The sequence below is a fragment of the Babylonia areolata genome, chromosome 27, assembly GCF_041734735.1.
Source record: "Babylonia areolata isolate BAREFJ2019XMU chromosome 27, ASM4173473v1, whole genome shotgun sequence".
Classification (NCBI taxonomy): domain Eukaryota; kingdom Metazoa; phylum Mollusca; class Gastropoda; order Neogastropoda; family Buccinidae; genus Babylonia; species Babylonia areolata.
In genome coordinates this window covers 18,800,375-18,812,071 of record NC_134902.1, presented here as the reverse complement: position 1 = coordinate 18,812,071, position 11,697 = coordinate 18,800,375, and the positions used below count along the sequence as shown (strand labels likewise).

The following is an 11,697-nucleotide window of genomic DNA, read 5'->3' as shown; positions in this document are numbered from 1 at the left end:
CAAAAAACAAACAAAGAAGAGAGAGAGAGGGGGAAAAAAGGGTGTGGTGTATATTTATACCCACTGTGTGTGTGTGTGTGTGTTCTTGTCACTTCAGTCGTTCGACCAGTCGTGGTGGTAGTGGTTGTGGTGCTGGTGGTCGTGTTGAAATTGAAATGAGAGTGACTTATCTTCGTGCAGAAATGAACTACGATACTTAAAACACGGGAACCAAAACAAAAAACAAAAAAAAAAAAAAGTCAAAACTTAATTAGATGCTTCCCACGTCGTTCGACGCAAGAGGCAGCTCAAGGCGCTGCTAATCCAACCCAGGTCCTCAGCCAGTTTGCTGATGTGTTTATCCCACTGTCTGTTGTCGATAAGTCTGAGGTTCTCTCCCTCTTTCCCTCTCTCTCTCTCCCCCCTCTCTCTCTCTCTCTCCCTCTCTCTCACTCTGTCTCTCTCTGTCTCCATTGTTTGCCACCTGTTCATCCTGGAACACAATAATAGAAGCCGCGGATGTTGTTGTTTTTTTTTAACAAACTTTATTCATTCACAGAAACATCAAAGCAGCTGTATGACAGATAAAAGCCGCGGGTTTGGCTGAGTGACTGAAACAGTTCTGGTTCTGGCTGAGTGACTGAGTTCTGGTTTGGCTGAGTGACTGGAACAGTTCTGGTTTGGCTGAGTGACTGGACCAGTTCTGGTTTGGCTGAGTGACTGGACCAGTTCTGGTTCTGGTTGTGATGGTGCGGAACAGGTGAGATCTTCACACAGTGATTGATTAATCAAGTGAACACATATTGTTTCAGATCAAACAAAGGAATGGACGGTGAGAGATGTCTTCAAAACAGTGATTGATGAATCGTGTAGACACATTTTGATTCAGAACAAAGGAATGAATTGTGAGAGATCTCCAAACAGTGATTGATAGACACATTTTCATTCAGAACAAAGGAATGGATAGTGAGATATCTTCAAACAGTGATCAACAGACACATTCTGATTCAGAACAAAGAAATGGATAGTGAGAGATCTTCAAAACAGTGAATAATTAATCGTGTAGACACACTTTGATTCAGAACAGAGGCATGGATAGTGAGAGATCTCCAAACAGTGATTAACAGACACATTTTGATTCAGAAGAAACACAGAGTAGTGAGCAGTACACCAGCAGCCAATCCAGCGACACAGAGCGAAAACAAAAAAAAAAGTGTGGCGACTACTAACTGGCTTTGACGAACTGAGAAACCTCACTTTGTCGTGTTCATGCTAATTGTTTGGTGTGGTGGAAGCGCTTCCATTTGCCTCTGGACAAGAATAGTCGCAACATAAGTACCTCCGTTATTATTAAATTTGTTATCATTCATTGGTACGATGGCCTTGGATTACCAGCGTCCTTTCAACGACAGAATATGGACACAAGCTACTGAAGCGCGTCTGGGTGTTCCGGAGACAAGGCTGGCATGCGGTTAAAAAAAAAAAAAAAAAAAAAAAAAAAAAAAGGGCGTAGAAAGTGTGTGATGTGAGGTCCGCATCTCGACCCAAAACAAAAAAGTGACCCTAACAAAGAAGCAAGTAAAGAACGGAAAAGTGTGAGTGGGACGCTAAAACTTGCAGAAGAAAGAAAGAAATTTGGTACCCATCTTCCGTTCTTGTGAAGAACAAAAACTTGTACCAGCTTCGACCATTGGAAGAAACAGAAATCTGGCACATCCTCTTTCTTTTGGAGAAGAAAAATTAAACTGTTACCATCTTTACGCTGACGACGAAAACGTATGGTAACACCATCGTTCATGTGCATAAACATTCGTGTGTTTTAGGTGTATGTGTTTTTGGGGGTTGTTGTTTTTTTGGGGGTTTTTTAATCCACTGTGTTGACAAAACACCAACACCAACACCAGACAACAACAACCAACCAACACGAACAACAACCAACAACTAACACCAACCACCAACCGCCAACCACCAACCAAGCAAGATGTACGGACTTCTGGTCGAGGCCATCGCGGACTACATCAAGGTGGAATACGGGGAGGAGGTGTGGCAAGAGATCTGCCAGGTGGCTCAGGTGGGCCCCACCTGCTTCTCCACGCACGAGATCTACGGGGAGGACGTCATCCCCAACATTGCCCAGGGGGCCGCCGAGGTCCTGGACCAGAAGGTGGATGACATCATGGACAACTTTGGGGTGGCTTTCGTCAGTTTCGTCGGCCAGTACGGCTACGATAATATATTGAAGGTAAGTTTTGGTGTTGGGGGTTTGTGTGTGTGTGTCTGTGTGTGTGTGTGTGTGTGTGTGTGTGTGTGTGTGTGTGTGTGTGTGTGTGTGTGTGTGTGTGTGTGTGTGTGTGATTTCTTGGCCAGTACTGCTACGATAATGAATAAATTGAAGGGTAAGTTTTATGGGTAGGGTGCGTGTGTGAGTGTGTGTGTGTGTGTGTGTGTGTGTGTGTGTGTGTGTGTGTGTGTGTGTGTGTGTGTGTGTGTGTGTGTGTGTTCTTCGACAGATTCGTCGACCACTACGGCTACGATAATATACCTGTTGGTAAGTTTTTGGGGGGTAGTAGGGTGGTGGTGTATGTGTTGGTGTGTGATGGGGGGGGGAGGAAGGTGTAGGGAGAGAGAGTGTGTGGGGGGGGAAGGGGTGCGGCTACCATGATACATTGAAGGTAAATGTTGGAGGTTAGTGGAGGTGTGTGTGTTATTGTGTGTGTGTGTGTGTGTGTGTGTGTGTGTGTGTGTGTGTGTGATTGTGTGCGAGCGTGTGTGTATGTGTGTGCGCGCGCGCGCGTGTGTGTGTGCGTGTGTGTGTGTGTGTGTGCGTGTGTGTGTGTGTGTCCTTCGTCAGCTTTGCAGGCGAATGCGGCTACGATAATATATTGAAGGTAAGTTTTATGGGGTTGGGATGTGTGTGTGGAGGGGGGAGGGAGTCCGGGAGTGAGGGGTCGTGGGGGAGGAGTGTGTGTGTGTGTGTGTGTGTGTGTGTCTGTCTGTCTGTCTGTCTGTCTGTCTGTCTCTGTCTGTGTTTGTGTCCTTCGTTAGCTTTGTCGGCTAGTAGGGCTCCGATAATGTGGTGAAGGTAAGTTTTCGGGGTTGGGATGTGTGTGTGTCTTGGTGTGGGGGAAGGAGGGGGGAGAGGAGTGTGTGTGTGTGTTTGTTTGTGTGTGTGCGTGTGCGTTTGCGTGTGTGTGTGTGTGTGTGTGTGTGTGTGTGTGTGTGTGTGTGTGTGTGTGTGTGTGTGTGTGTCCTTCGTCAGATTTGTCGGCCAGTACGGCTACGATGATATATTGAAGGTAAGTTTTTTTTCCTCCTCCTCCTCCTCTCTCTCTCTCTCTCTCTCTCTCTCTCTCTCTCTCTCTCTCTCTCTCTCTCTCTCTCTCTCTCTCTCTCTCTCATTCTGTGTGTGTGTGTGTGTGTGTTTCCTTACATTGAATGTAATAATTCTCCCTCTCTCTCTCTCTCTCTCTCTCTCTCTCTCTCTCTCCCTCCTCGCTCTCGCTCCTCCTCCTCTCCCTCCCTCTCTCTCCCCAACCCCACCCTACCACCCCACCCCCACCCACCCACCCACCCACCCAAACCCTAACAGGTGCTGGGCCGCAACCTACGTGACTTCCTGAACGGCCTGGACAACCTGCATGAGTACCTGAGATTCAGCTACCCCAAGCTGAAGCCTCCCTCCTTTTTCGTGGATAACGAAAATCGGTCAGGCCTCACTTTGCACTACAGGTCCCGACGGAGAGGGTTTCTCCACTACGTTAAGGTAAGATAATTCCCCCGGGGGTGGGGGTTTGGGGGGGGGGGGGGGCATTTTCTAATTAACCCCTCCACTGCCAAACTCAAATTTATGCAGCATCTAGGTAGAGGACCCGTGTCACTGAAGGGTGACCAGATCATGGGTCTGTTATCCATGAACCTACTGCTCTTTATGTTCGGAGGTAGGACAGGCCATTATTTCTACAATTCACAAGGAGGAGGGGTGGGGGGGGGGGATCCCCAGCTGTTACTAGACACCATATTTTTGTGTGTTTATTGCACAAGGGAATTTTTCACTCTGAATTTCACTCACTATGAAAGAAATGATGATAATCCAAATAATTATAATAATAATATCATTTCTTTTCAGTCTAATATTATCATCATCTTAGATGAACAGATTATAAATTAATAAATAAACGATTCCCTGGGGGAATACTGTGTGGAGTGGTGTGTTGTAGTGTTGTGTTGTGTGTGGTGTGGTGTGGTGTGGTGTGGTGTGGTGTCGTGGTGTGGTGTGATGTGGGTGTGGTGTGATGATGGTGTGGTGTGTGGTGTAGCGTGGTGTGGTGTGTGATGTGGTGTGTGGTGTGATGTGATGTGGTGTGTGGTGTGATGTGGTGTGGTGTGTGGTGTGATGTGGTGTGGTGTGTGGTGTGGTGTGGTGTGTTGAGATGTAGTGTGTTATAGTGTCGTGTTGTGGTGTGTGGTGTCGTGTGGTGTCGTGTTGTGGTGTGTGGTGTGGTGTAGTGTAGTGTTGTTTAGTTGTGTGTTGTTGTTGTTTTTCTTGTTTGTCACAACAGATTTCTCTCTGTGAAATTCGGGCTGCTCTCCCCAGGGAGAGCGCGTCGCTACAATGAGAGCGCCACCCATGTTTTTGTATTTTTCTCCTGCGTGCAGTTTTACTTGTTTTTCCTATCGAAGTGGATTTTTCTACAGAATTTTGCCAGGAACAACCCTATTGTTGCCGTGGGTTCTTTAACGTGCGCGAAGTGCATGCTGCACACGGGACCTCGGTTTATCGTCTCATCCGAATGACTAGCGTCCAGACAACCACTCAAGGTCTAGTGGCGGGGGAGAAAATATCGGCGGCTGTGGCGTGATTCGAACCAGCGCGCTCAGATTCTCTCGCTTCCTAGGCGGATGCGTTACCTCTAGGCCATCACATAAATTGTGTAGTGTAGTGTAGTGTAGTGTAGTGTAGTGTGTCTCACCTTACAGTTCCATTCCCGGCGTAGATGCTACCTGCATTACGTCAAGATAGGTAATCACCGGGACTGTTAGTGCAGTGTAGTGTGGTGCAGTGTAGTGTAGTGTAGTGTGGTGTGGTGTGGTGTGGTGTGGTGTGGTGTAGTGCAGTGTGATGTGGTGTAGTGTGGTGTAGTGCAGTGTAGTGTAGTGTAGTGTGGTGTAGTGTAGTGGAGTGTGATGTGGTGTAGTTTAGTGCAGTGCAGTGTAGTGTAGTGTGGTGTGGTGTGGTGATGTGTAGCGTACTGTAGCATAGTGTGTAATCATAGAGCATTGCTATGTTGCATAGTAATGATAGCGATACGTTTGTTGTTATTTTTGTTGTTGATTGTGTTGTGTTTTGTTTTGGGTTTTTGTTTTACGTTGTTAGCCCTCTGGATCTCTGTGCAAAGGACATAGATTGCATTATTAATACCCAGGTAGTAGTAATTGTAGTAGCCGTAGTAATCATTGTCGTCGTCGTCATCGTAGTAGTAGTAGCAACAACGCCGGCGGCGGCAGCGACGACGACCACCACCACCATCATGCTAATAACATGAACAATACAAATGATAACAAGTAGCGACAGCAGCAGCAGTAGTAATAGTAGTTGCAGCAGCAGCAGCAGTAGTAGGAGGAGGAGGAGGAGGAAGAGGAGGAGTTACATCAACATAAATGATGATGATAATCATAATCATAATAATCATCATAATAATAAGAATCATCATCACCATTACTTTGAAGAGGATAACAACACTGGTGATAGCATCGTTCGTTTATTCATTTATAGTCTGTTCATCTAAGATGATGATGTTAGACTGAAAATAAATGATATTATTGTCATTATTTGTATTGATATTTTTAACCATAATGGTGATTATTATTACCATTAATTAGGAATCATCATTTGTGAAAATCAATGGCAGGTGATAGCAACAACAATAATGATGAAGATGATTATGACGATACTACTGCTGCTGCTGCTGCTGCTGCTACTACTACTACTACTACTACTACTACTACTACTACTACTACTACTACTACTACTACTACTGATGATGATGATGATGATGATGATGATGATGATAATAATAATGATATTAGTTATCATCATCATAACTACCACCGTCATCAATACCATCATCATCATAGTGATGATTATGGTGATGATGATAACATGATATCATCAACAACAGCAACAATGACGATAATATTCGTGATGATGCTGCTACTGCCACTACTGTTGCTACTACTACTACTACTACTACTACTACTACTGCTACTACTACTACTGCCGCCGCCACTACGACTACTACTGCTACCACTACTACTACTTTTAATCATGAATATCATTACGATAAGTACAACAACAACAAAACAACAACAACAGCAATAAATACCGCCACAACCACATCAAACAGCAACACTCAACACATGGAGTGATGGCCTAGAGAGGTAACGCGTCCGCCTAGGAAGCGAGAGAATCTGAGCGCGCTGGTTCGAATCACGGCTCAGCCGCCGACCTTTTCTCCCCCTCCACTAGACCTTGACCGGTGGTCTGGACTCTAGTCATTCGGATGAGACGATAAACTGAGGTCCCGTGTGCAGCATGCACTTAGCGCACGTAAAAGAACCCACGGCAACAAAACGGTTTTCCTGGCAAATTTCTGTAGAAAAATCCACTTCGATAGGGAAAATAAATAAAACTGCATGCAGGAAAAAAGTACAAAAAAAAGGGGGTGGCGCTGTAGTGTAGCGACTCGCCCTCCCTGGGGAGAGAGCAGCCCGAATTTCACACGGAGAAATCTGTTGTGATAAAAAGAAATACAAATACAAATAAACGAACGACCCACTGATGATACTAACGACTGACGATGAATGACACACCACCACCACACAGGGTCAGATCCGCCGCGTGGGCGAGCTGTTCTACAACACCAAGATCAACATCTACGTGGTGGACGAAGTGGAGCACCCTGAGGATGGCACCATCCACGTCAAGTTCCGACTGCTCTTCGACAACATCGCCTTCCGAGACGCCAACCGCAAAACAGCGGATGGCATTGTGGACAACATACCTCTCAGGTGAGTGGGTGGGTGCTGTCCTGCGTGCGTTTGTTGACTGGGTTGTTTCAGAATGGACAGTATAGGGTTGGTATGCCTAATTTGTGAACGATCCATTCGAAGCGACCAGCTCAACATGTGTACTGTAAAGATGACATGTCGTACGATGGTCGAACAAAGTTCTTTTGTTTCTGAAGGATTTTTCCGACTGGTTGAACCAGGAGAAGTTTGTCTGCTCATTCTTTTCTACGTTTTGTCGACGTTTGAAATAGCAAGGGTGCCTGAGGGTAAATGTGAGCGGGCAGGTCTAATTGCGAACGATGGCTTCGGGTACACACCCCACACCAACACACCCCTTTGGGAGTGCTCAGTAACTATGCAGCATTGTTCGCAAATAGACTCGCGTCAAATTATCCTACGGTCTAACTGCAAACGACACTATTTTGCAGATCCCTGTCAAAACTGACGTTCTGATCTGTCACCAGTATGCTTTCTTAAATTCTCCCGGCACTGGCAATGCGCATTCAACAAATCCGATCAAATCAACTATTTTAAACTTCTGTCAAAGTTCAAGTCCTGCAACTTGCTTCCCTTGATTTTAGGATTTTGAGAGCACGTTTGTAACCTTGGTAGGCAGTGGTGCGCGAAGAGAAGAAAGAACGCAGAAACAGTCAGAAATACCTGATGTTTGAGTGATTCTTGGACATGGATATTCATTAAAGGTATTATAAAGGGGACGAAGCAGACGTTAAATTGTTCAATGCAACCGTTAAGAACGCTTCGAAGTGGGGCGGTATACGAATCGTACGCAATCACACGCTGTTCGCAATTGCCCACACCTACCCTACCTCTCAGGTGAGTGGGTGATGTGCTGCGTGTGTTTGTTGACTAGGTTTTTTTTTTTTTTTAGTGGACAGTATACTGGCTCCCTGTCTCACACAGAATAAAGTACAAGATCAGCGTTCTATGTTATAAATGTATTCACAAATCATCCCCTTCCTATCTCTGTGGCTGCCTTCACCTCTACACTCCATCTCGCTTACTACGATCAGCTTCGGATCCACTCTGTTTACGCATACCCAAATTCAAACTCTTGACTGTTGGCCGCTATTCTTTCTCTGTCTCTGGACCTTGCAATTGGAATGAACTTCCTCTTTCGCTTCGTCAAGTCTCCACACTCAGCTCTTTCAAGTCTGGCCTTAAAATCCACCTCTTCCCTGCCTCTTCCTTGTCGTCAGTTTCTCCAGTTTTAGAGTTATGCATGCGTGTGAATGACTGTTGCGAAAGCGCTTTGATTTGTTTATGCACAAGATTCAGCGCTATATAAATACCATTATCATTATACTTCTCTGGTGAGTGGATGAGGTCTTGCGTGTGTTTGTTGACTGGATAGTTCAGTGGACGGTATTGTAGCCGTCAGGTGAGTGGTATTGTAGCCGTCAGGTGAGTGTGTAATTAAGAGCTATGGGAACGAACGAGACAGCAGCCTGCAGAAGAAGAGATGGTCAAAAAGACTCTATAGACATGGATCGGCCACACGCTCCGCAAGCCTGCATCCTGTGTCAGAAGACAAGTAAAGTCCTCACCTGGAACCAGTTGCATTGCTCGGACGGAAGAGCCTGTGGTGTGTGTCCATCGAGATCGATGATGACCATCGTTGTCATCCAGCTGGGGGATGGGGGCAGGGTGGTGGTGATGGGGGGGGATGCTCATGAATCTATCTGTGAGTGCGCAGATGGCTGAATAGTCCAATCTGCGCACGAAATGTTCGCTGACAGTTGGAGCAGACAAAGACAGGCATATCATTGTCAGGGAGCTTGTTTGCCCGTGACTTTCTGGCCTGCCTCTTCTGAACAGCTGCAGCAGTCCTGTTGGCCTCGCACAACTTGGCACCTTTGTGCACAGCAGCGTGCCATTTGTCACGGTCCACTGCAGATTCCTCCCAGGAGTTAGGGTTGATATCAAACGCTTTCAGAGAGACTTTCAGAGTATCTCTGAAGCGCTTCTTCTGACCTCCTGACGGAAGAGCCTAGTATGGTCGTAACTCACTACTAACTGTGTGTAGTATGGAACTGACCAATGGCATAGTTCGGTCAACGTAGGCATTAATTATTTAGTCACGTGTAACTGTCAAAAAGTTAGAACCAAGCAAGGCACCTGGCACCTGGAACCCACAATGGAAAAGGAAAAAAAAGGGGGGGGGTCCGGTGGTGTAGCGTATATGGATTAGTTCGAACGCTGTGACGCCTCCTTGAAAAGCTGAAACTGAAACTGAAACTTGACTGGATCGTTCAGAGTGGACAAATGTACTTCTCAGTTGAGTTAACTCTCTCCATACGAACGGCGAAAAAGACGACGTTAACAGCGTTTCACCCCAATTACCACCATCAAAATATTGCAAGCGGAAGGCTGTTATACTGAAGAGGTGAATGTTGACAAAGAATACCACAATTCTGACGATGGAAGCTAAAGGTTGGGTCATTCAGACACCCACTGGACATCCGAGGGGTCTGTGTAGAGGAGAAGAGAGGACTGGCCGTACTGAGTGAGTTAACCGTGCGATCTTGCGTGTGTTTCGTGACTGGGTGAGTCTGTCGCTGTCTTCATTTGGTAACTGTTTCTCTGTGTCTTAGGACAGTGATAACATTATTGCCGAATCAGTAAAGCTTTGGACATCAGCTGGTCCTGTGATCAGAATTCGCAACCTCGTTTCGGCGTGGATGGGCGCAATAGTCAAGTGCTTTTAAAGCGTTAAACTTTTAATCTGAGGGTCCCAGGTTCGAATCTCGGTAACGACGCCTGGTGGGTAAAGGGTGGAGTTTTTTTTTCCGATCTCCCAGGTCAACATAATTTATGTGCAGACCCGCTAGTGCCTGAACCCCCTTCGTTGTGTATACGCAAACAGAAGATCAAATATACATGTTAAAGATCCTGTAATCCATGTCAGTGTTCGGTGGGTTATGGAAACAAAAACATACCCAGCATGAACCATGCACTCCACCACCACCACCACCCCTTCGAAAACAGAGTATGGCTGCCTACATGGCGGGGTAAAAACGGTCATACACGTAAAAGCCCACTCGTGTACATACGAGTGAACGTGGGAGTTGCAGCCCACGAACGAAGAAGGAGAAGGAGGAGGTTCGGCGTGGTGTTGAGTCAGTGGGAAAGGTATCTCACTCTGATTTGCCTCACTCCATCCAGGTGTGAATAGGTTCCTGACTTCGGTTGGGGGGGGGGGGGGGGTGAAGCGGGCGGAAGGTGAGAAATGGGCCCCGCCTTCCTATGACGAGCCGAAGACACGGTGGATGTGTGTGTGTGTGTGTGTGTCACACACATTATCATATATATATATATATATTTACTTCGCTGGATATTACACCCTTGTCGATTCAGATCAAGTGGTATGCATGCCCGGCTGGGCGATTTTATCCTGAAGTGACCACCAGTTGAGTCGTGTATTTACACTGAGCACCGTACCCGCCATGTTCGTTGAGAATTCGCGGTTCTGAGTCTCAAGTGCGTTCGCTCACACACACACACACACACACACACACACACACACACACACACACACAAAAGATATATGTCGTCCAAATGCAAAGCCAAGTGAACTGATCCTTTTAACAGAAATACAGCCAAGGCTGGCGAAATTTGTTCATGAATGTTTCTCTTCTTAATATGCTCATGTTTATGTTTCATTGTGTCTTATAAACTTTAAGGTTTTATGACAATAAAAAATATTCTATTCTATTCTATTCTATTCTATTCTTCACACACACACACACACGCACACACACAAAGAACAATAACAGGAAGCCCGACCTGCTTCTCTTTCCCAAAGGATCCACCAACAATCGCAACATCGTTTGCGACAGTACCAGTGTTCACGTCAACGAGTTTGTTTTGTTTTTGTTGTTTTTTTCATTGCTGGTTTTTGCTTTATTTTTGTTTTGGGTTTTTTCTGTTTTTTTAGGGTTTTTTTTTATCTTTTCTGTTCTTTTTTTTTCTTTCCCCTTCACGCAAATATCTCACTCCCACGTATTTCACCAATGCTCAGACTGCTGCTGATGAATCATTCCAGACAGCTGGCTGATTTGGTTTCAGTCACCGTCGCTGCTGTCATCATCATCAAGGACGTTCCTTCAATAGAAATGTCGTGTCGGCTGCACTGCTAACAACCACCACCACCACCACCACCACCACAACAACACTAGAGATTTATTTAACATACACGCGTCAGGAAAAAAGGGATTTTTTTTTATTTTTATGCTCGTTGTTGATTCGCAAAGACTGTATGACAATGTCAAGCAGCCATAAGGGCTAGTTGGGCCTTCAGGAACCATCCCAACGCCTGACTGTCCTAAAACCCTCTTGGGCGAGAGAGTGGGGGTGTAACTTGGGCAAGACACTCTCCGCTATAATCAAATTCTAGCCCACCAGGTGGTCCGGACAGCAGTTGCTTCCTCCTCTGCTGTTCTGGTGGTAATAGTCGGACACGACTGACTGTCATACAGAAGTAGTAGTAGCACTAGTGTTAGTAGTAGTTGTTACTGTTGTATTTGTATTTGTATTAATTTTCTCTTTATCACAACAGATTTCTCTGCGTGAAATTCGGGCTGCTCTCCCCAGGGAGAGCGCGTCGCTACACTACAGCGCCACCCGTTTTTT

At 45.9% G+C, this 11,697-nt stretch overlaps 1 protein-coding gene across 1 annotated transcript in view; it reads left to right on the top strand.

The window, feature by feature from the left end:
* The first annotated feature begins 1,946 nt into the window (after positions 1 to 1,946).
* Positions 1,947 to 11,697, top strand: part of LOC143301259 (soluble guanylate cyclase gcy-31-like) — a 112,924-nt gene continuing 103,173 nt past the window's right edge. The window contains exons 1-3 of the mRNA XM_076615408.1: positions 1,947 to 2,221; positions 3,569 to 3,742; positions 6,863 to 7,047. Coding sequence (XP_076471523.1) covers positions 1,961 to 2,221; positions 3,569 to 3,742; positions 6,863 to 7,047 — 620 coding nt within the window. The 5' untranslated portion in view covers positions 1,947 to 1,960. The remainder of the gene's footprint in view (positions 2,222 to 3,568; positions 3,743 to 6,862; positions 7,048 to 11,697) is intronic.